This window comes from Pezoporus flaviventris, unplaced genomic scaffold (assembly GCF_033815535.1).
Source record: "Pezoporus flaviventris isolate CSIRO_AGI_PZ_B2104156 unplaced genomic scaffold, CSIRO_AGI_Pfla_v1 ptg000007l, whole genome shotgun sequence".
NCBI classification, from domain to species: Eukaryota; Metazoa; Chordata; class Aves; order Psittaciformes; family Psittacidae; genus Pezoporus; species Pezoporus flaviventris.
The window spans coordinates 24,898,641-24,924,233 of record NW_026892555.1 but is presented as its reverse complement, the minus strand read 5'-3'; the positions used below and the strand labels follow the sequence as shown (position 1 = coordinate 24,924,233).

The following is a 25,593-nucleotide window of genomic DNA, read 5'->3' as shown; positions in this document are numbered from 1 at the left end:
TTTTTAGCCCTTGATATTAAGCTCCTGCCCCAGCTTTCCCTGTTTGTAAAGGCATACTCTGTGTGAAAGACTAGGAAAACAGCAGATATTGCTCATCATTCATTTATCAGCAATAACCACTAACGGCATGACAGTTGCTTCAGTATCTTCTCCAAGATGGTATCTTCTCACTTCATGGTGAATTGCTTATCAGGCTGATTCAAAACCTATGCTTCTTTCAACATGCTACTCATGAGATCAAGATCTCCTGATAGTCTAATTTCAGAAACACTACCCTCTAGTCTTTGTTTTTTAAAGACAACAGATCAGCATGTATGATGGGTACAAACAAAACCAGTAACAGACCCAGCAGTAGGCTTGCAATTAAAAAAAACCAACAAAACAACAAAAAACCCCAACTGAAAACAAACAAACCACTCCCTCAGTTTAAGGCCTGAAGTGTTTCCTAGACAACACCACTCAGTTTGTAAGAAAACTCTTTTAATGGGAAGGAGAGTAGGGAAGGGGGAAGATAAAACTTGAAAGTGCAGAAGCCTTTCACTGTGAATTCCAATCTACCTCTAACACAAAAATAATACATTGAGGAATAGTCTATTAAAAGTCAGTGGAAGAAACGAGTTCAGTAAAAAGGTCAGTATGCACAGGACAGGATTATTTTATTGTTTTTAACTTAGCTTAGATAAGTTTAGCAGACTGAGATGTAGTTCAACAGAGATCATGACTCTGCAAACAAGCCTGTTTCACAAGTAGCCAGATCCAATTGAGTTTTTTATAGAGATCCTTTCAGATTGTGCCATTAATTTTCTTACATTGTTAAAATGGTTCTTATGTCCCCCAAAATGTTTGAAACGCAGTGACACAATAAATGTAACTTTATAGAAATAACTACATTTCACTTTGCAAAAGGAAATAGTAGCAAGTATCGTCCTATTATCCAAACAAAAATACTTTGCCCAGGTATCTTCCCTTCTGCTCAAAAAATTTAAGGAGAAAACATAAGATAGGAAATCAAGTACAGCTTAACACTGGGGAGGGGGGGGCAGGGAGAGGAAGTACAAATTCCTTTGATTCTTTAATATAATATCATGCCTAAGCTCCCCCTGCCCTTGTTTCAAAAGCAGTAGACAACTTTTTGTACAGCTGCAGCCTACTTTATTTCAGGAGGTGGAGGGCAGGCAGCGTTTTGAAATACAAGACACCTGGAAAGAGCATTCAAAGGTTTAAGATGCAAATGACCATAGCAAAGCCCTACAGCAAAAGGATGTAAACAGAATCAGGAAAAGAATAGAGTATGTTACCATATTCCCCTCAATAAGCCACTGACTGAAGAAAACAATCACAAACAGTAGTCTTATCCCTTATTTACTTCCTCATTCTTCCCAAAACATGGGTAGTTTGTTCTTGCTGTCTTGTATTCCTGAGGCTGCCATCTGGCAAAAATGCAGAACTTACCTCTGCTGCACAATGCCTTCGCTGCTCATACCAGGAAATTCTTCCATTTGTGTATTTTCCTTTACATATAACAAACAAAATATTTTAAGTTTGAATAATAATCTTTATTTCTTTATTAGTTTATTTGTAAAAGGTACATTGTAATCCTGAGCTACTGCTTTTATACATTTAGCATCATACAAAGACAAATCATTTACAGTTTGATCATTTACATTTATTGTGCTCCAAAATCCTTATCTGAATATCATCTTGTCTTAGCAGGAACATAGATAATTTAAATTACATGTATCCCTGAAACATCCACATTAATTCACCCATCTTACCCCATTATCTAAATCACTACAGTCATCTAAATCACCCAGGACATTCCTTCCAAATTTAGCAAGTACTTGTTTAAACTACAAGATGGGCTGTGCAAGAACTGGTCCCTCAATCCTTATGAATACATCATTAGAAAAGATTCTGTTTCCGTATTCTCTTCGCAAGTCAGTGCTAAATTGACTAGATGTACTTCGATGGAATGGTCCACGTTATAATTTGCTCATTTTCTTATTATGGCAGTTAATGTGAATTTACAGCGTCTCCCTTTGCAGTGACCAGTGCTTCAGTCTCCCAAACAGGGAAGTTCCGACATGATCAGAGGAAAGTAAGAGGCGACCCATCACCATCTTATTGTCACCTATGTGACATTGAAGTATTATGAAAGTCATACGAAATGCTTCCCTTAGACCCTGTTAAAGAACTTGTACATACAACCAGAGTTAAGTTCCATTATCCAAGCTTGGCTTTTAGGATTTGCCAGTTAATAAAAAACAAACAAACAAAAAAAAAAACACCAAACCAAACCCAAACACCTACATCCACGGATCCTTGAGAAGACAGCATTTATTCTAACTGCAATCCCATCCTGGATAAATGGAAATTTAATCGGACTACCAAAACAGCATCTTTCTACCTGAAAAATCTCAAAGCATACAGTGTTTACAAATGTCTCTAGCAACAGTGTCAGTCTTTTAAAGTACACTCACAACTTTCATTTCCTGAATAAGGTCACTATCATCTTAGGCAAAAGATACAGTAAGCAGTTCAAGCAAAATGCTTATTGCTTAGGTTTTAAAGCAAGCCACTTTGATATAATTTTAGTTAAAATGTTAAGTACAAATGTGAAGCTACTGTAGAAACACTTATAAACACTCTTGCTTTTGAATTCTTACTGATCATCTAGAAAAATGGCAGACGGATTTTAACATAACAAAGGAAATGTAAAACTTAATACTGTCTGTTGAAATAAAATTCAACACCTATGAAGACAGAGTTATGAACATGTAAACACAGCTTTAGTATTCAGAGCTAGGGAATCTAGCAGCAAAACAAACTATTTGCATATTATGTAGTGCAATGAACATTTGTTCTTAGAGACCCCCAGTCTTAAAACTACTTTGAACAGAATGGAATCCTTACAGGGAAGGTTTAAAAGTGTCCATGATGTAATATCCAGAGTTACTAGATGTTCATCTGCTATAATCTAAATTTCTCTATGCAAAACTATGTTCTGGATAACTGACTTTAATGGCTCCCCAGTAGCAGGCTCGGATGAGGCAGATTAAACCTAAGAGATAAGCAATAGCCCAAGAAACATACGTTGCGTGATACCGCCTGGCAAAATCTTGTGTACCAACCTAGAAAGAGAAAACAGGCGTCAAACAGCAGCACTATCTGCTCTTCAGGAAAGAGCAAATTATACCGAGAAGCACTGTAGCACCTTTCTAACGATGGTGATGATGAACAGATATTTTATTGGCTTAACTTTACATGATCATAGGATAATTGAACTTGGAAGGGACATCAGGAGGTCTCTAGTGCCAGCTTGCAGATCAGAGCAGGGCCAAGTTTAAGGTCACACAACACATTCCTCAGGGTTTTAACCCAGCTGGGTCCCCCCCCAAAAAAAAACAAACAACAAAACAAGCCAAGGATGTAGGCTATACAAGCCTCTGGGCAAACCTCATGGAGAAATGTGTTCACATTTTTCAACTCGGTAACATTGTTAAGAAAGGAACTCTCACTGGTTATATTTCTGGCTGTCACTGTTTTTATGAAGGATTTTCCAGTTTCCCTCTAAGTCACTGAAGGTCACATAGAAAATTATCTGAGTTATAATACAAGTTAGAGGTATAATGAGAGTCACCAATATGAACTGAACTGCAGGCATCTCCTCATCTGTATTTTCCTGGGACTTCTGGGTAGAAAGCTGGCTCAAGTAACAAGTACTTCAGTGCCACACAAGCCAGACAGTTTTCTGGCTAACAGAGTAACAACAATGTAAGCCTTCCCATTTGTAAATAGCTTATCTGGTTTTACTCCTTACAGCATGTACAAATTATAAAGGCATATACATGTTCAACTTTTGGAATCCCATTCCCCTCCACTGGATCTATATTCCCAGCAATATGTATTTCTGGAAACCTGGAAGTTTTGAGAGTCCTATGAAGAGCAAGATGTTCCATTATTTCTATAGTGAAGTAAAATAATTTTTCATTAAAAAAAAAATAAATGAAAAGTTAAATTCAACATCAGAAAGAAGAGACTCTCAAAGTGCCAGAGTATTTTTTCTTTAGGAACACTTCATTTTGCTGGCCAACTCAGATGATTAAGTCCATGGTTTTAATAGAGATAACAAAACCCACACAAACTTAGGAGGTTTTACTCAAATGCTGGGAAGAGAAGAGCTTGCCAACCAAGGTGCTCCCTTGTACCCACACACCCCTGGCACACAGTTGCAAGTCTATCATAGTACACCACTCACAGTTAATCCAACTCCAATGAAGATGCATATCATTCCAATTGTAATATATGCACAGCAGCGCCTCCGTGGCAGTGCACTTCCAACAGAAGAACTGTTAGAAAACAAACAGCATTTTAAAAGCAAAAAACAAACCATAGACAGAACCCCCTTACATGAATAACTGTTCAGTCTAAATGGGGGAAGGGGAACAGAATGAAAATACACATACACCAGCTTAAGTTTATAAAGTTGTAGGCAAAGTTTACAGTTTTACCAAGTAGCAAAGAACAGAGTCCATATGCTTGTTTTAAAGGTGACCTATTGGTGAAGATTATCTAGTATCTAAGAATGTAGCTGCTTACAACAAAGAGAGGTGCCACACCTACAGTTTGAGTGCACCTACCTCCTTTATCTACACTGCACCCAGGTTAAGTATGGTGGAGCCTTTTGAACTGCAAAAGCCAAGTTTGCTTTGCAGCTTCTATGTAGGTTGCAAGACACCCTTTAGACTTTTAATACATGGCTTTAATACAGTCACAGGATACAAGTAACTCACAGTAAATGTCATGTAACAACCTGCACGTTATTTGATGGAGTATTCCACTCAATACTGTTGACTGGCTAAAATTCTACCCTATTTCTTGAAGATAAAAAGATCCCAAACATTTAGTCACAAACGTAGAAAATTTTTCACATTCAACATTTCCAAAGACTGAAATCCTCTAGACACTTTTTAGTAACTTCAAAACCATGACAAGTTCTTTTTACTTTTCAGTTTTCTTTTAGGATTCTACCAGAAGCTACCTGAGCAGCAAAAATCACTGTTGGCAACCAAGGTAAATAAATCCCCTGGAAGTTCTGTCACTCATCATCTAGACATGGAACTCCAACACAGACAGCTTTGTCTCTATCTGTTAGCTGTCTCTAGCTGCATTAAGCTAACAATTACAGTGTTTCAGTCAAACAGATTACAAAATGCAAGAAAGACATTTCATTCTTTATTACAGTTTAGAAAAATTATTCCAGAAGCTCAGCATTGTTTAGCAAATACATCTTAAGTAACTCATCTGCAATCACATAGAGCTCTGCCAATGAGAACAGGAACACAATTTAATTCCACTGAAATACAGTTAATGTGTAGGTCCACTGAAAGGCCCAGGGAGGCAAAGGTGCTTTCATAAGACATGTACCACCTATCTTGGAGGTAGTTTTGGAAAGCATCCTGAAGCATGCTGTCATTAGTTAAGTACTTCATTCCATTCCAAGAGATCAACATGCTTTTGGAAATACTGGGATGCTTATACTCTGTGTTCAAACATGCAAGGGAAAATAATTTTCATCTCATGATAGTTCAACATATTCAAGATGTATGTATAACAAAGAAAACACTGCTGAGCTACTGAAGTAGTACATCTGTCATATGACTGACCAAATTTCTGGCTCCAGTTAATTAGCAATAGTAAGGCCTCATATGCTTAGCATGTGACTAGAATTTTTGAAGCATTCATCTTAGAAAGGCTTCAAATAGATTGGTTTAAGCAGCTTTACTCCAATATTATTTCTTTACAAGGAATTTCTAAAACACTCCAAGAGAAAAAAAAAAGCACAAACCCACAGTCCTCAAGCTTTACATACTGAGCTTTCAAGGGAAGGGTAGAATATAGGGACCACTCACAAGCCATCTACTACATGTTTTCAGAAAAGGAAAAATTCCAAAACTGTTCTGCTCATTAACTTCTCATGGGAAGTTACTTCTTACTGAAAGCCTCGGCATGCACATTCGGGATGGGACTGGGGGTTAAGGTGGGAGAATTCCCAATTGGGGAAATAGTGGTATCTTACCACCCTCTCACACACAGACCCTTCCCTTCGCCCCACCTACCAAAAGCCACCCTAAATATCTCCACAGCCAGTCTAGAAGAGGGGTATGTTGTCTGATTCCAAGTTACATAAGAAAAAAACACCCAAACACAGAAGTTTTATAAAAGGGGACAGGGAAGAGACTTCTCCAAAAGCTGAACTGATGAGCACCGAGCTTGCCAAACTGACCTCAGGTTCCCTCATTTGCAGATTTCCTGGCTGTGTACTCAGACAGCTAATTCTATTACAGGGCTGGATACCTTAAGATAAGCTGGTAGAAATGTCAGGTTCAATACACCTAAATTAAGCATGATGTTCGCTGCACTGTGTATTTCACACGGATACAAAGTTCATTTTGGGAAGGAGACCTTCACTTTCAGAGCTGTCTGACTTACGACCCTGTTTTGAACTGTGCATGCATTTTTAATAGCATGTGTATTTTCCACCCATGTTTCTCTGTCCCCTCCTATACAGGAAAAAAGGCGAGGGGAGAAACCATCACCTCAAAAACAGGAAAACAAAAGAAATGGAAACCTTAAGAGTATCTTAAATTAACTGCCTTTCTGTTCTCACAGAAGGCACAGATGAAATACATATACAGTCTATGTTTCTGTAGTCACATAACAGACCTGGGAATATTTAGTAATCCAAATAAACTGTAATTTGTTTTTCATCTCCTGACAGCTATATTAGCCACTGGGACACTCTAAATAGTGAGGTTTCCCTCTGCACCCCAAATTACACATAAACCACCCAAACTAACTTGGAATCAAGAAAGCTAAAACTCTACCCCAAACCCTACCAAATGCAACAACTTTGACAGGCACATTTGGAAATACTAAAACTGGGATCAAAAGAACATGTTCAAATTGCAGAAGCAGCTGTTTGTATTGTGGGACTACTGAGAGTGAACTTCCTAAAAAGCTACCCAGAAGCCAGCGGTTCGTTCTTTCCAAGCTGCTGCTAAGGAAGCAAAGGCACCTGCCAGACCTTCGGGCAGCAGCAGCAGATATAAAAGACAGCAAAGCCAATTTAGCATCAGGTAGTAATTAGAAGAGGGGAAAACCACCACAAGGGACAAAGGCTATTAAAGGAGTAGCACAGGAAAGAATGCAGGGTCACTTGTGCTTCAAGTAATAGAAATTATCGCCAGGATTTCAGACATGCCCTTAGAAGGGTTTTTAAGAGGAAGATCAAAATGACAGTATTTTGAAGGTGAAGAACACTGCTGAAACTAGCTTCCACAGTAGTGATGGGGTTTCAACATCCCTTTCTCTCCTAAAGGTCTTGCAGACTTTGTGGGGCAAAAGTGTTATAAATTCATTAGAGTTCATCACATTGTCCGACCTTAAAGAGAAAAATAAATAGGTTCTAAAGGAAAAATAGGGAGATTTGACATTCTGAAGCAAGACCTTGTAATATTCAATTGTCTTGCTACGAACTGAATTAATGATCCTGAAGTACCTAGGTGATTTAATACACACCTTTGGAAAGAGAGCAGCAGACAAAAAACAGTTCCTGCTGCTTCTCCATCATTACATGAGAGAAATACCAGAAGCTTTCCTTAAACCTTTCACTCTGTTGGGAAACAGGCTGATAAACGTCTGGTATTTTGTATTTTGATACACAAAAGATGACGAAAAGAATAAAAAGAAACAGTTTCTCTTCCACTCCCAGGTATTATCCTCTGGTGCCTTTTCCCTTAGTCTACACTATCCTTTTTTCAGTGGCAATCATAATCCGAGTCAACAGAAGGAAAGAATAGTTTTGTATCTGACTAGTCAGCTACTAATGAAAGAAGTTTTGCATTAATAAACTGAAATAAAGAACCCCACATTCCCTTCTGACTACTTGGCTACAGGTATGACGACTTCTGTCAAAGGGCTGATCAAAAGCAGCACGTCACTACAGTTATTTATCCCATCATCACAACTCAAAGCTCTGCTTCACCTATACAGTGCCTTAAATCCAAGCATTAGAAATGTTTATGCTGCTAGAAACGCAGAACTCTTGACCATCCCATCTCAGTTGTAGGAAGATATCAAGCAACTCATTCAAAGCTAAGTTATAGTATTCCGTAGTTTGCATCCTCAACCCAGGGACAGAAATGTCTATTTGTTAAAGTTTGTTTTGTATTCTGCGATTCAGTGCCAAGCAAGCTGTAATTTGCACAAATCGCACTGCAGAGATGCTCTGGTTTTATAACATACAGATAGCTGCTTTGCACCTTTCAGACAAAAATACTACGGAATCCTTAAACTCCAGCTGGATTTCAAAATACAAGCAACAAATCAACAGAAGACAGACCAAAAGATCACATAGTATGACTTTTAGACTGTTCCTTGAAGAAGGTTGGTTGTTTTTTTTCTGTTGTTTAGGTTGGGCTTCTGTTTGTTTGGGATTTGTTGATTTATTTTTTTAGTTTTAAAAAGACTAAACAGCAAATGATTTTGTACCTAGCCAGAGTCAAGAAAAATGCTAAGGTCAACTATCAAGTGTGACATGGTAAAATATAAAACAAAGCTGCAATTAGTTTACAAACTAACAAAACAAACCACAAAACACCAACCCATCCCCCCAGGACTGAAAGGACTGAATGGAATTACAGCCAGTAAGAACACCCCTGCAAAGCAACATCTCATCAAGACCATGAGCTTTTTGACCCAAGCAAACTACAACATACCAACTACTCCACACCCAATGGGTTACACTCCTCAAGTTAAATATACTTGCAGGCTGAATCTCTATCAAATACCTTCAACCACTGTTAGAAGACCATGCTATCCCAATACCTACAGCGTCCCTAATATCCCAATACCCTAAGCGTCCTGCTTCCCAACGGACCTGCACCCTGTGGTTAAGATTCCATACAAATTTAGAGATGCTAGTAGCGTAGCTTTTAACAACTCTAAGTGACCTTAGATAAGGAAGCCCAAACACTCAAAAAACAAACCAAACAAAAACCAAACCATAAACCACTGACAGCTCTTGTATTCTAATTTTTCTCTTCCTTACTGAAGAAATAGCAGGTGGGTAGACAAGTTATTCCACAGTAATTTATAAATATTAAACAAGCTAATGCATTGAGATACTTAATACAAGTTAGTTGTCAACTTTATGAAATTAAGACAAAATTATTTCATTTCCTCCTTTTACAATAAGGCAATTCAAGTTCTGCATTTAAACATGACACCTGATTAACTGTATGAAGTGGTAAAATTTCAAGGATGCAGGTTGTTAATTTTAAGAACCCATTCCTGTCTATTGTCAACAGCTTATTTATGCCTCTAGCAATTCAATCAGAGCATTTTAATAAACGCACGTTGGATTTGTCAGTGTTACTGATTTGTGCATAAAGAGTGGAGAATTCATGTGCACATAACATGCTCCTTAGTCCTGAAATTCAGATAAGCACAGCAAAATAATCAGCATGGCCGACATTTTACTCCAAAGACTTTATGGAAGAAAGTCTGGCAACTCATTTAGCAGTTAATTTATGTAACCTTGCTTTGCAAGAACTTACATTTTTTTGCAGTGTGGGCATTTTGCTAGTGTGTTAAACCTCAGCTCCATCCACTGTAAAGAGAAAAGAAATAAAAAGGTTGAAAAACTGGCCTGAGAAAGTGTTTGTTGTACTTCATACTAAACATCACTATGAAAACATTCTGCTTCTCAGGCTTTATTTGTTTCTTGCTTTCTTCCATAAATGCAGTGCCCTTTTGTCAGTGGCAACACAGGACTGGAATTGACTGGGATTTCCATCTGAACATTTCCCATGACTTGCCTTAGTATTACAAGATTCACTTGACGTAATGTGGTTTCATGCACAGGCACAGTATGAGCAACATGATGATATTAATACAATTTTTTTTCTCTTATTTCCAGGACTGTGCACATACCCTGAATCCAAATAAATGTGTTTTCTTTGGCACAGTTACAGATAGATGCCTTTTCCCATCTTTCCCCAACCCTTTCATCATTTGTGAAAACAGTGCACAGAAAGATTAAAGAATATTTGAGAAAGTACATGTCTTTACAGGTTTTATACCAATAGAGACCACCACTGGCTACTGTTGACATTTTAAAAGGGTGATATATGTACATGATACAGTCCTCCCTTGCACAGTCAAAAACCCTGGAAACAGCTTTAGTGAAAGTAATGCCTAGAACTACCTCAACCCCAGGATACACAGTCATACACTCACTTAAAAACAACAGTTTTCTGTTAAATTTAATTGTGGTAATAGAGGTATTACACAAGCATTTTAAACATGTTTGAACAAGGGGGGAGGATTATTGTTCTCTGCTCTGCAAGCATTTATATTGTACTTGCAGCTGTCTTCTGCTGCCTTTCTCAAGTGGACAGTTTGCACAGTTTCCTGGTGAAATATAATTCTCCCCTCACTACTTAATTTATTCAAAAGGTCACACTGCAAATTACCAGCTGGGGAAGAAGCCACAGCACAGACCACCAGTGCATTCATTCAGATCCTTATCTCTGTGAGAAATCAGGAGCTGATCTGCTGAAGTGAACAGCCTTGTTATAAGTGCTATGAACAAAGATCAGACCCCATCCTTGTACAGAAAACAGGACCTACCTAGAGCACAGCACCATTTAAACACTGAGAAGAGTTATGATTTGATGGGCAAAGAAAGAGGATGTGGCTTGTAACGCCTTGCCAGTAGAAGCAGGTTTTGATGCAAGAGAGGTTCTGATCTATAGTATTTAGGGTGCACTTTCCTGACTCTTGAAGAGTCTCCCTCAGTTTTATTTACTTCTAATGGGGATAATCCTCCACTAAAAAGATACTAGGTTGTTTTTTTTTTCCTGGTCCTGAGGTATCCAAAAACAATACCAGTTACATAGTTGTTCTTTATTTGTTTACAAAGACTTGAGCAAACTGACTTAGCACAGCTCTATTTTATCCCTTAATGAAGCAAAAGCTTCTGTAATACTTCCTACCTGAGCAATGCATTTTAGGAGCATTAATTCTACTTCCATGCTCCTGCCAGATGAGCAAGTTAGCTGTTTTCCTGCATCCATGTCAAAAGCTGCTCAATTTCCCTTAGCTCTACACAGCAAAAGTGGGATAAGGTGCAACTGTCAGTACCAGGGATGAAGACAGGCCTCTTCGGAGCTGCTCTTTATGCTTTTTAAACTGCAATTCCAGAAATAGAATGGAGTGTAAATCCAGGACTTGAATTTTACATATTTGTAATTTAACTTCACTGCTGTACACTAAGTTTTATCCCAGTGTAAGCAACTCCATTTCCAAGGTTACTCATTAATAATCTTTCTAGGGTTTTATTTATTCTAAGATTTCTGATTACTAGCCATAATTACTAACAGATACAAACTCAAATGCATTTGGACTTCAAATATTGATGGGAAAAAATAAAGAGGCATCAATCTGCTTTCATTGAGAGTTAGCTGGAGGTAACAGAAGGACTGTTACAAAGCCTTCTGAACAAATTGGAAATTTTGCAGAAAAAGAGCAAAAATATGACAAGACATTCAAGCTACAAGAATTTAGATCGCACTAGCACAGTGGGAAAATGTTATTTTCATATATGTTGTAATTTGTGGAGTTTTGGTGGGTTTAACAAGTAGTTTAAATCATGCTTAAACCTGCTATTTTTTAACATGTATTCCAGAGTGTTTTAAAGTACCTAATCTTGTTAAGAAAATCTGAGGTTACAGTTTCATGAAACTTAACTCCCTGCTGAGAATAAACACTATTTTTCCAACTGAAACAATACAATAAACAATAGTCCAAACCTCTAGTTACATGTACTAAAACACAGATGAAGATTTCAGAGAGCTCTTCAGTGTTTCAGCTGTGGACAAAACCAGACATCTATCAAGGAAATTACTAGAAAAATACGTCAATTTTTTTCCATCTGAGCCTAAAATACTTCTCAGTACCTTCAGTACAAGACAGAGGAAAAAATAAGGGGGTGGGGAGGAGAAAAGGTCTTCTATTTGATTATTTCAGAAGAAATAATTTTCATATTTGATGAGATTTAGAAAAATTAAACTGACAGAGCACAACAGACAAAGTGCAGTGCTTAGCCTACAGCATCTGGCTTCCATAGCTTGTTCCTGGTCTCCTGTTCTCAAGGGTCTACCCAAAATCAAGATGGTAGCAGACAGATGGTGGAGGGGAGGACAACACAGGGACATCTCCAAAGCCAACTCAGCCTCTGACAGCCACAAATCTTCAGAGCCAGAGACCCCTGGGAGAGGGGTTGCAGTGAATGCTTTACTGCTGACAGAAACAGTATCTCAGCCACAGACCAAGTCCAGAAGCTCCCAAAAAACCCTAAACCTGATCAGATTGCAATTTAGCAAGACATTTAAACCCTCCTCCTGCCCTCCTTTTCTATTCCACCACTTTTTCCACTTGCCTGAACTCCAGTTGCCAGAAAGAGAAACACAAGGGACTTCATCCTATCAGATTACTGAAGAAAAAAATAATCTGATGAACAAAATGAGAATAACTAGTGATAGTTCAGTATTGCCTCAGAACTTAGTCATTTTCCCAGCTAAGACAGAGATAGTTTTAAGGCACTCCACAGCATGAAGCATGCTTTTAACAATTTGTCAAAAACAACCCCCACACACAGAGGCAGGGAAAGCCCAGCCCATACTTACACACAAATAAACAAAAGAGTCTTGGAAAGGTGATGAACAAGTTGATACACTTAACACTGAACAAGCAACTAACAACTTGACTTTTACACTCCAGCAATTCTAGCTTTGCTTGTCTATTTTATTTATTTTTTTAACAGCCAAGTAAAGTAAAACAGATAACCTTATTGAGTTGCTGAGAACATTCAGCATTATGTATTTGCTTTAAAATGTGGATATAGCTAAGGGCAGAAATACCCCTGCAGAAGCTGAATTTCCAGGCTACCTAAAGCACTTCCGTTTTCTGCTTCTCTGCTCACTCAAAGCCAAGCAATTTCCTGATTTTTCTTAACTAAAGTTTTATTCCCAGAACCTCACAACTTAATAACAGAATCATAGAATCATAGAATCATAGAATCATAGAATCATAGAATCATAGAATCATAGAATCATAGAATCATAGAATCATAGAATCATAGAATCATAGAATCATAGAATCATAGAATCATAGAATCATAGAATCATAGAATCATAGAATCATAGAATCACAGAATCAGCAGAAGAGTGGTGGGAACGCTGTGTAAAGTGAGAAAAAAGGGTTTGTCTCTTGATAACTACCATAAAAGAATTCAAGCTTCAAATTTCTAATGAATTTAATGGTTACTTTTCAATGTTCTGTGAAGTGGTAAATTGGTATTACTGGTAGATAGGACTATGAAGCAACCATCAGATCTGAAGTCACGTGCACAAATTTCAAGAAAACCTAGCCTTTTAAGGCATAATCTAGTAGTTAGGAGCAAAATCAGCCTTTCTGGGTTTGGTGCTTTCTCCCCTTATGTTCACCTAAAGAAGTCCATAGTGTAAGCTACAGAATTAATTTGGGCTGCACTTACAGAAAGCAAATAGAAGACAAATAAAACTCCCATACTTATGAAAGCCTGCAAAGTTCAGCCAGTAATTTAGCAATGGGAATTTTACTTCACAGCACTGACTTTCCCTAATAATTAAGAAAAAAAACCACCTTAAAATCACATAGTAGAAGGTCTTGTGCATTGAGCTGACATTAAAACTTAATGCCATAACTGTTCTACAGTACTACTTTAACCTGTGCAGTTTTAAAGCTGTGCTAAAAAGCATAACTGCATTACAAAATTAGATTATGACTCTGTATCAAAGTACAGTGTTCATGCAGGTACTCAGCACTTTCCTACTTCCTTTTTTACTTGCATACTACTATATTAAAAAAAAGAAGAAAAGGCAACCTTTAATAAAAGAATCCTGTTTTAAAATACATACTTGAGACAACTTTTTCTTCTGTAGATCCAAGTAGTTTTCTGTTAGTAACATTACTCTATATTGCATACAATGTTCTTAATAGTTAAGGCCCTATACAGGCTTGCATTTAGAAGGGTTAAATGCAGACAGAATATTTCTCAAGCATCTACTGGTTTTCCAGGTAGCACATTACTTGTAAGTTCATAATCAATTCCCTAGTTTCCCTTTAAAAAAAAAAAAGTGTAAGAGCCATCTCTTGGTCTCTGCATTCATCATCTACTACAGTAGTTAAGCCATTACAGCATACCTCACTGATCCATAAACCTGAAGGCACAAGTCTATTCCATTATAGAGTGCATCACAAGAGAACCCTTCTCTCACTGCTGATACAAACCAGCATGGAGTGCCATCCCCTAAGCTTTTCTCCTTTCACAAAATGCACTTGAGTGTTCTCTGGCCTGAAACAATCCTTTGTTTTATGAATGTAACACCACTCTGGTGGCTGTTCAGGGCCTTCAGCTGTACCCCTTAACTCAGCCATTTCCCGTAACTCTCAAACCTGACAAATATTTAAGCACTGCTAGGTGCTGAAGCTAAAGCTAACTCGTGCATTGCAATCAATATTCAAGCATGGAAGCCGCTTATCCATGTAAAAGGCTACAAACAGTTCAACAGCAAGTGAGTATTCTTGCACCCATCCACTTCAAAAACACGATCAACTGTCAGCCTCACAGAGAAACCAAAAAACTCCAGTTCTGTAACAACTACAGATAAGCTAATGGCAAATGCGGTAACAAACAGCTTTCAGGGGCCCATACAGCAACAGCACAACAGTTCTCTTAGCCGCTGCAGAACATAACCATCATTGCAAGCAGAACAGAACCTGGAATTATAACATTTTTTGCCAGCACCGTCCAGTCTCACATCACTAACCAGCAAGACCGACTTTACGCTTTACCTACACATGCACAGAAAAACTGTTAAAAGTTTTACATGCATGTAAAAATAACCACATACAGAACAAACATCCATAGCAACGTGAGCACAGAAGAAGCTTTTAGTTCCTCAATGATGCAATACTGTGAGGCAATATGCTCTTAAATGTGCTTACAACAAATAGCTTGCGGGATAGCACGGTGAGGTTAAAGGCAAACGTGGTGCTTTACTTACAAGGAACGTATTTCCACAGTGCCCACACACCACTCTAGTTCCATCTGGTTGAACTGGCAAGGCAGGCTGAGCTGGCTGCTCTTCTGGGATCAGCATTACTGGACCAAGAGTAATGATGCGTCTACTGCGTTAAGAACATTAGATGTACATGTAATTAAGGCAGCAAAAGAGAAGGACGATGCGCTTAAGCAATTAGCTCAGTCACTACCAAATATTTTACGCTTTTAAACTATCATCTGCTTTTGGAAACAGACAATGCATCCAGTTTTGGTCTCTCTCCAAAGTGTTTTCCTTTTCAGTTTTCAAAACCTTCTTTTTCACTGCAAGATCAGCCACACAAGCCAGAACCCTGTAGGGATCAAAGACTTGCCATCATATGGCAGAAACACTCCTCAGGAAAACGCTGTCTTAATACCCTGGCTGAGGCAAGCCCATGACCTGGAACGTACATACCCACGTGAAACATGCAGAAAGGGTAAGGACTCTTCTATAACCTCATTCTCCTTCCCAAGTCAGATACTCCTTCCCACACTACTATAACCAGGTCAATATAAGCAGCACATCCATATTTGTACAGTAAAAATTCCATTCAACTTGAATGAATTAAAAAAGAAAACCACCCCAGGCTGACTAAATGCAATCAATTTACTTTAAAAAGCAGTTTGTAAGTATTTGTTTTTATGGTCAAGTTTCCAGTTTAATTATACAACTTGTTTGCCCAAAATGACAGTACCCAAATTAACCAACTCAAAGCAGAACAAGCATCAGGCTTCCTAGCATGAAAAAAGTGAAGGGAAAAATTAAAACGTTATTTACCTTGCACTGCATCTCTCTCCATATACAACCAAGATTGTATTCTGGGAGGCCTCCCTTCAATCTGAAGCCTTCCATTTAGGCCACATCCCCAACTCTCTTTTAAAAGTACCCCAAATTTGCTCATCTGCTAGTAAGGTAAATACATTTACCATCATAGAAAAACTGCTGAGATACATGCTTTTGGGATTATTTTAACAACATTAAGGAGTTTCTGATTCTGCTTGGTTACCAACCACGATATATTCCAACTGAAGCATCCCATGAACATTTTTTCACACTTAGAAAATGTTTGTAATTTTTAAGTTTTCCTCAACACTGCATTAGTTATAAATAAATAATTAAATCCATCCCAAATGTTTCAAAATCAGAATAGCCAACAGATTGGCAATCAGGGCTCTTGGTGCAGTAGAACATATACCTGCAGACCCAGCCTTCATCTCAATTTCTCCTGACAGAGCTGCACCACTTACAATAAAAAAACCTCCTACCTCAGTGGTATCTGTAACACCCAAAGCCCAAGGGTAAGAATGTTCACTATGGCAATGAAGCTTGTTTCTTTATAAAGAATGTGTAAATTGAAGTCAAGAGATGAGAAAAGACTTGAAAACTCAGCATATTAAAGAAGGAAGAACTAGGCTGAAGCCAATGTATTGCTCTCTCCCATTTCATTCTGAAGTCCCCAGTCCAAGCTAGGCAGAGGTAGCAACCTGTGTGCTTACAATAATTGAGTTTGCAAGAAATTATGAAAGGCATGTCCCAGAAACAAGTACTTTCTTCCCTGTTCTTTATAAGATTTTTTTTTCCTTATGAAGTAGCTAAATTGGAAAACACACATCTGGGACTATCACTAAATAAGAAAAAAAAGACAATTTTTCCTCTTTAAAGTTAATCTTAAAAAAATAATAATAATTCAAAACTGACATTAGCACAACCTGTGTCTGCAGTAACTCAATAATGCTCTGTAAATGTCCAGTGTACAGGGGTACAGGTTTGAACCTCTCAGTTTTAAATATTCAACACAAACCAGCTTTACAGAAAACTCTTTCAAAGCACTTACAATTTTTCATTCTTACCAGTTTGGTCTTGGACAGCCTATTTTCCGAGACGTATCCTTACAGATAAGGAGACAGTTACATTGACATCTAACATACTTCTTCCCTGAAGGAGGATTTTTGATTGGCTAAACAAAGAAAAAACCCACAAAAGAACACACATCAGAAGTCATAGCAATTCACATTTTTTCCTCTTAACAGTATGACAAAGCAGAACAATTTCAGTTACAAGTTCCGGCTAACAGAGAAATACAGTTCCTCTTACAGAGAAAATCTGAGTCCAGTCAAAATTAGAAGCTTTCTCTCTTTCCAGAGAAAGAAGTGCAAGTTTCCTCACTAGAAAAAAACAAGAGATTCTGCAAACTAATGGAAAAAACATTTGTATTTTTAGCAATGACTAATTCAAGTCATTGCTAAAACTTCAGGTTAGTCATTTTTTAAAATGTGAGCTTAAGTAGCAGTATACTGAAAAAAAAACAAAAATCAGTCAAAACATCAAACCAGTCTCCTTGCCAGTTCAATGGCTTTACTCAACAGTGAAAGCATCAGTCTGGTTCTCAGTCTCCAACAGACTATGTAGACATCACAGAACTGTAATTTTAATTTAAACTGTACTGAAATTATCTTTCTCCAATGTGGGAGTCAAGTTTCCAGGTCCCTTTCATACAGCAAACCAAAAGCTGCAAGATCTTTGGTTTGAAACATTATATATTGGCAGGCAAAGTGCGTATTAATGCCAGGTTCTCTACTTTCTCTTAGATAAAAAGAGAAAAAAAAGGAAGAAACAAAAGAAGAAAGAACAAAGTTCTACAGTTTTAACGCTTCCCATTTTCAGGACATATTTTGAAGCTCATTTCATAATATAAATCCCATCCAGTGTTTTTCATGCAAATGCCGCCCCTTGCTGTGGAATGCTGCAATATCAGACCCCAAAATAAAACTGGCAAGAAGGAATAAATTAATAAATAGAAGCAGAAGGAAAAATACTGATGACTTGAAATACAAAAAGGGGAAGAAGACAGAAGAGCAAAAAGGTCTGTGATCACTAGGGAAGAACCTAGAATTTATGCACCTCAAGACAGTTGCATTGTGGTTCATTAGCAAGCTAACGAACTGACTGAATAGTATTGCAGGAGGAAAGCATACAGTCAGAGAGAGGTATGGTTTAGTTACTTTGTTTCTTCCACTGTTAAATTAATTCAGTTGTTCTTTTCATCCCACCAAAACCAGCTTCACCCTTCTTTACAGGAGAGCAATTGCTTAAACAACGTTTGCTTTTTGTCCTCGTCAGAACGAAACATCCTGCATAGTCAGCTCAGAAGCATGAAGATTTATCCTAACTGCTTTTGACCATCCTCGGGCCAGCAGTTCTGAAATCTGCACACTAGCTACATCACAGTCAGCTGTGCTGACAGGTCCTCTGCAGGGTATAGCAGGAACTTTGTAGGTGAGGACGTGAATTCTACCAGCAACTTACTTCAATTTCCCCCCATTTTCCTTCACAAAAAGAAAATGCTAAAAATCCATTTTACCGTAGCTTCATTGCAAACTGTGCACTTAACAACGTGTTGGTGTAGTTTGCCATCCAAATTGATTATCGACTGGCACACACGGCAATTTATTACAGGAACACCGCTGGCACCTGGACTTGCAATGGCAGTATATGGAGGAGGAAGCTCTGCTGCAAGAGATCAGGAAATCTCAGTTGGAAAAACAGAGGATCCTAAAACAACATCAGCAAACATACTATCTAACAGTCTCAGCTTCAAAATATGAAATATATATATATAAAAAAATAATTTAAGTTAATGATTTGTATAAACGTAAGACAAACCTGAGTTCGCTTTCCTCTCCCCCACAACTTCTGTGTACCCCAACATCAACTGTAGTTGTACATAAAGCATACTAGCAACACTAAGTCACCCCAGAAAAACAGATTGGTCAAAAGGCTCATCTATGCAACTTTGTTTTCAAACCAGCTTTTTACAGTCTTTAAAAGGGGGTGAAAACCCCTGAACAAACCTCAAATCCACCACAGATTAGTAGCAACCAGAGACTGGCTTCAGATGGAAAAAAATACAGAAGATAAAACAAGGCACAGGTAGGTAGAAGAGCCACAACCAGCATTTAGAAACATCTGGAGAGACTGAAACATAGGCAAGTGTTTATCACATAGTAACAAATACTACAGGTAAAAATACAGAATCACAGAATGGTTGAGGCTGGAGGGGACCACCAGAGGTTATCTGGTCCAACCTCCCTGCTCAAGCAGGATCACCAAGAGCACATTGCTCAGGATTGTGCCCAGGTGGCTCTTGAGTATCCCCCATGGAAAGAGACTCCACCACCTCTCTGGGCAACCTGTCCCAATGCTCAGTCGCCCTCACAGTGAAGAAGCATTTCTTCATGTTCAGGTGAAACTTCCTATGGTTTAGTTTATGCCCCTTGCCTCTTGTCCGACTGCCTGGCACCACCAGTAAGAGTCTGCTCCTGTCCTCTTGACACCCTCCCTTCTGATACTCAAACACACTGATCAGATCCTGCAGAGCCTTCTCTCCTTCAGGATGAACAGGAGCAGCTATCTCAGCCTTTCCTCACAGGAGACAGGCTCCAAACCCTTAGTCATTCTCTTTAGCTGAACTTCCTCCAGGAGCTTCATGTCTCTTGGAGTGGGGAGCCCAGAACTGGACACAATGCTTTAGGTGAGGAATACAGAAAAGTCCTGTTAAGGAAACAGGTCTTGGATTTGAAATGGCATGAAGTGCTTCTTTTTTGAGTGCAACACCACCATGTTTATGCCATCTTGATGGGGGGGGAAATAAATAAAAATTAACTGGACTTTCAGAGCTTCTGCTTTGAAGGGTTCAGATATTTTTGTTGTCCAAGAGCCAAAGCACAGAGGCAGAAGGAGGTCTTTAATCACTTAGGAAAGGCTAACACAAGAGAGACCACAGCGTCTCCAGGCCCCTGTGGAAGGGCAGATTTCAGCTTTACCAGTCCTGAGACCACTGCAAACAGGAGGCAGTGCTCAAGATCCCTCTCAGTTCAAGAATCCATGGAATGAAAACAACACAGCAACCTCTCACAAGCTAATCACCACAATTGTTTGGCATGTAATAGTACTGGCTTTTGTCTTGATGTTATTGAACATCAAGAAGTTCAGGGCTGTTCAGGTAAGCAAATAAGGAATGGACTTAGTATTTCATAGTTAACTTTTTTTTTTAATACTAGTAGTTTGAAATACTCTGCAGCCTTGGACTTCAATAAATTATTCCATAATTATACCTAAGCAGCCAGTAAAATCCTGAGAAAAGCAGTGAGAGATCAGACTACTTTCAGTTTACAAACACACTGAACAGAGCAGTATCTGCTGTAAGGTAGCAAGGGAAGAAATGACAGACTGCTCTCAAAGGTGACAGGATCAAGTATGAAATTTAAGCCTATAAGAAAGCACTCATCACTCCTTCACTCTGTTTTCAAGTGAATGTCATAAGCTGGAGGGATATAAGAAAAAAATAATCACAAACCTCTGAAGCAGCATTGCTGTTCAGTGCTGTTATTTGCTACAAACAATCCAAACCTGTACTTGATCTTAACTCACAGAGGCAGTGGAAGGAAGGTGGGCACCTTCATGGTCTGAGAATCACATACTTGAATTCTTTCAGATGAGAAACAAAATTAACTTATATGCAGCAATGCAGTTCTTAAGTCATTGCACAAACTGATGCTCTGTTACTTGAGCAAGCAAACTTCACACCTTCAGCTTTGGTACAGCAGTTGAAGAAACCAACATCCTTGGTGACGTAAAAGTATTGTCCTGATTTTTTCTGTTTCTCAGGAATTACATCCTTAGAAAATAATTTTTTACTGAATGATGTATTAGGAGTAACAAATATTTTGCAGTACTGTGACACCCTAATTTCCGTACAGCACACATGCAAGACGAAACCCCAGCCCACACACACTTTGGCAGCTGGAAACAATATCAATCATATTAGACCACTGCAGAAGCCAGGTTTGAGATTTGGATGATGAGAACAACAGTTTTTTAGCTGTGAATGGCAAAGTCAAGGCTACTGCAAGGGGGTTTTGGCCGTAAGCAAGCTGCCTAACTCTCCTGCAGCAAGCAGCTGACACACTTTCTGGCTAGAAAACAACCATAAACCAAAAAAGCATGTCCAGTAGACCAAACATCAAACTCTCTGTCAAGACATCCCTACAGTTCAGTCCCAGCTTTGAAGTTGCTTTTCTGCAAAACAACAATAATGTTAAAGAACTTTGTTGCTTTGTCCTCTCGATTTAAAGCACAACTTCTCAGCTCTAGCAACTGGACACAGCACAGCTGTACAAAGAAAACACAAACAGTACCTTTCGAGGTGTACTAGGAGGTAAAATGACAACACACATGCCCCAGACTTTCAGCTTTCCACAATGGTGCAATAGCTGAAGAACTGGAGACCATACCTTTCTAGACGTTTATAATATTCTGTAACATGCTAGTAAGTATCAACTATTAGGATTTTGAAAGTTGGTTAAATGAGGTACATGAGCACATGCAGACACTGCCAGCCAGTTCTCAAACCTCATCCTGGAGATGCTTGGCTTCCAGGTAAGCAGCCTTGCTGTTCCTGTCCTGCTAGCTCAGCAAATTTCAGATAGCAAGCGAATAATGGCTGCTTTTCAGAGTGGTGCTGCAGGAAATAACATTTGCTATGGAGCAGAAAGCCTGAGGTATCTTGGCACTGCAACCTTCATGCTTAAAGAAAAAGTGCACTTGGAAGAGCTCAAAAAAAAAAAAAACAACCCAACCCCCCAAAAACCCCAACAACCAAACCAGCAAAAGCCACCAAAATTAAATTTAAGGAAAAGTATATGGGTGGGGAAGGGGGCAGAAGTGAAAAGGAAAAATAAAGGCATCATCTCAAGAGTTTGATCATTACCACTTAAATAAAGAGGTTTTAAAGAACATTCACATTATTTGGTATGCTTTTTTGTTTGGTTTTGACAGCTTGAATTTCAGGCTAAAACCAGCTCATAAAGGTTCATCATGGTGGATGTGACTATATGGTTGGCAAGTCTCGTGTACACACCAGAGTTTTGGGGATACATTTAATGAGATATTGAATACTTTGCTGCTGACATACCAGCTTACAGATTTACTATCAGTTTTTCATTTAAAAAAAAATAAAAATCCAACAGTAATTAGATCGGCAAGATTAGCAGAGTGCCCTAGCATGCAGCACATCTGACTAGCCTACAATTCCCTCTTCACCCCCATAGGACAGAGATACAGTCGAAAATACCACATATTCAACCTTAGGAATTCCTTGTGGTGCTTAGGCACTTTCCTCCCTTGCTATCTGAAGGGCAGAAACCACAAAGCATCACCTGCGGCTTACCTGGGTCAAACAGAAATCAGTTTGTTTTGGGGGTTGTTTTGCTATTTCATTTGTTTAAAAATATGAAATAAAATTACTTTATCTGACCTGGGGGGGCATGGGTGAGAGAACAAGAGTTAATAATCTATGTCAGAGAGAGGTCATTAAGGACTGAGAAAGCCTGAAAAAAAAAGCCTAAAGTGGGGGAAAGCACTGAATAACTACCTTAGTACAGGGAGCAGAGCTGATGGTCCCACCCACAGTGTATGTGAAATGTTTCTTAAATAATGTGCCCGTGTCCAAATCGAACAGATTTTTCTTGCTTGCACCCATCACTATAAACAAACCCTGAGCCATTACCAGGATTCAACCACCTACCAGCTTACTCTGAACAGGGTCAGCTGGGTCTCAGCACAAGGGAAGAGGCAAACCATGGCCTCTCTAATTTAAAGCTCATGGTGACATATTGGGCACAGTAGATAATTACAGGGATAAATCTATTTACGTATTTCAGGGGGTAGTCTGGATGGTGATCAGCTGCTTCTTCTTTCCTCTGCAGCTCCACATCAGCCAGATGTTAAGCAAGGAAGCACTGCAGAAAGGGGTATGGAAGCAAAACCCATCTCCCCACTAGATTGCTTCTTCTCTCTATGGGAAGTGGGACTTGTGCTAAGGAGAGGGATGAAGACTGCCTGTTAGCTTAAAAGGTGGTTTAGCTTGCATAGATCCTTTCACTAAGGATTACTGACAGAGCAAGGAAACTAGAGGCACCGAACAGATGTCGCAGCTCTGCAAAATTTAATTCTGTAGATATCTTCTTGTAAGCTTTGTAGAGCACGTTTGAAGTGCTACCCAGTATGCTTACTTGTGGACTGATCCAACAAGAGGTCCTCAACTTGTGGAGAGATGTCTGACATTTAAGAAAGCTCTATGGTTCCTCCTCACTTTTGGGAACAAGCCACTTATCTCAGTTGCCACACCCCCCCAGTGGGGCCACAGATGAGCTACAGGTGTACTCCTGAAGGCACAGCAGGACCCAGCTACCAACCGAAATGAGCATTTGGGGTCCTGCTTGTTTCCAGGTCATGAGTTTTACCCTGGGCTCAAACAAGAGTCCCTGATCTAATGCATCTTCATTATTTTTTAAGTCTGTAAAGACCTTCTTAAAAACAGGTTGAAATGTGCACAAAAGTAACAGTTACAGGATAAGGACTACTATGAATGAAAACACTGAATAACAGAAATTAAACTAAGGTGGATTTCTGGATTTCTTTTAACTACAAAACTTAAGGGATGATGCCAGTCCTACACAATTTGATTGGAAAAAAAAGCAACAACAAGAAACAATTCAAACCAACCTCTGCTGTTTTTCAGGCCAATATTCATTTCTGCAATTCAAACTAAGTAAACAGTCAACATTAGCAACAGCACTAACTGAGACATATTTTCATGTCAAGGCAAAGAGGGCTAGCTTTCCATGAATTTAAATATTATTCAAAACAGACAGATGCTCACTGAAAGCATTCTAGTTGCATACATGTGTCTTGAACCTATACAATTACATAAAAATCCTCAAAGGGCCAACACACTGGAGCCAGTGAAATCAGGGCTGTAATCTTACATTCTAAAGTCTACTGCTAGCAGAGCTACACTAATCTTATTTAGTCTTCATTCCTTCAGCTTTCTCCCCACCTCACTTTCTGCTCCAGAACATTTAATGGGGGCAGGGAGGGAATCTACTAATGTATTTTGTAAACCTCCCGATTCTAAATATGTTTTTTCAACTGCTTACTAAAAATTCAGTATTGATTAACAGGATGATTTTTTAAGTCTGTGCAAGAAATGTAATACTATATTATTAAGCCACGATTCCAGATTTGTAACCACAGTATCTGACCTCCCTCAAAAATGAAGCCAGTACCAGCCACGGCCTTGAAATATGTTTGCAAGGACATCCTAATGGTTCAGCTATGGCCCTGCATAGAGCCCCTGCGTTATCTGGCTGCCGAACCAGGAGCTGGGTAGCTGGCACCTCTGGATTAGCGCACTTCCGTGGTCGCTAATGATGAGACAGGGATCTGCGTACTTTAGTCTGCTCCGATGCTCCTGCGTTACAGCTCTGCTGCTGCCGCCCTGCAGCTCGCTCCACCGAGTTTAGTTGTTCATAGCTCAGGATTCATCCTGCTCCTAATTAATGGGGGAACCGGAGCTCAACAATTACCTTGCAAGCTCCGACATGCGGGCAAGTTATAATAAAGAGACTGGTTCGGGCTCGTTCTGCCACTGCGAACAATTACTGTAATTTTTTTTCTCCTCCGAGGAGTTCCCTCCGGAGCGTAGAGCTCGGCCTACCCGGCCCTGACCGGCGTTACCTGTTGTTGCCGAGCTCGTCCCTTGCCGCCGGGACAGGGCGAGGGCTCTCCCCCGCTCGCGGCTCCCGGCCCAGTCCCGCCGCGGCGGTAACTTCACCCGCCGACAAGGACGGAGGAGCCGCCGCAGCCGGGCGGAGCCGCCTCGTCCCCTGTGGCCGCAGTGCCCCGGCCCCCCCACCCTGAGCCCCTCCGGGCCTGCCCGCCCCGCTGCCCCTTGCCCGGCACAGCCCCGCAGGTGGCGGCTCAGTGGCGCCGGGCGAGCGGGGAGGGAAGCGGCCACCTTACCTCGGGGGCTGCTGTCCGGCAAATAGGGCGGCGCGGTCGGGGTGACATTGCCGGAGCCTGGCGCGGAGAGCAAGGGAGAACGCTCGTCCTTCCCCTCGGCAGCCATAGCTGCGGCGTGAAGGGCCCTTCCCGCTGCCGGAATCTCGGCGTGGGGCGGGGAGGCAACCGGGCCGGCAGCACCGGAGAGAGGGGAAGGAGCGCAGAGGAAGGGGCTGGGAATGAATGGGACCGGGGCGGGGAGAATGGGCGGGGGCTGCGCTAATTGGGCCTGCCTCCTTCCGTGCTCCCTTCACGGGCTAATGAGCAGGGCAGGCCCGAGAAGACCTGGCTTCCTCTAGTGGAACAGGCAAGGATGTGCCACTGCGGCGGGCCAGGCGGGGCCGGGGCCGGGGCCGGGGCCGGGGCCGGGGCCGGGGCCGGGGCCGGGGCCAGGGCCAGGGCAGAGGCCGGGGGCTGCCGGGCCGGGGTACCTCCCTGAGGTTGCCCTGCGGCGGCCGTGCGACCTGCCCGCAGCCGC

General features: G+C 40.2%; 1 protein-coding gene across 2 annotated transcripts; it reads right to left on the bottom strand.

Moving 5' to 3' along the window:
- Nucleotides 1-1,534: 1,534 nt before the first annotated feature.
- Nucleotides 1,535-25,326, bottom strand: PIP4P2 (phosphatidylinositol-4,5-bisphosphate 4-phosphatase 2). 2 transcript variants are annotated; one of them, XM_061448162.1, is made up of 7 exons: nt 25,077-25,326; nt 18,574-18,719; nt 17,063-17,169; nt 15,174-15,297; nt 9,621-9,673; nt 4,259-4,349; nt 1,535-3,131 (listed from the first exon to the last, which is right to left on the bottom strand). In XM_061448162.1, exons 1-7 carry the CDS (start codon nt 25,180-25,182, stop codon nt 2,988-2,990), a joined length of 771 nt encoding a protein of 256 aa, XP_061304146.1. In that variant the 5' UTR covers nt 25,183-25,326; the 3' UTR covers nt 1,535-2,987. The 2 variants fall into 2 exon arrangements, with proteins under 2 accessions (XP_061304146.1, XP_061304145.1); XM_061448161.1 differs by having other exon boundaries at nt 18,574-18,722; nt 25,077-25,322.
- Nucleotides 25,327-25,593: the final 267 nt, after the last annotated feature.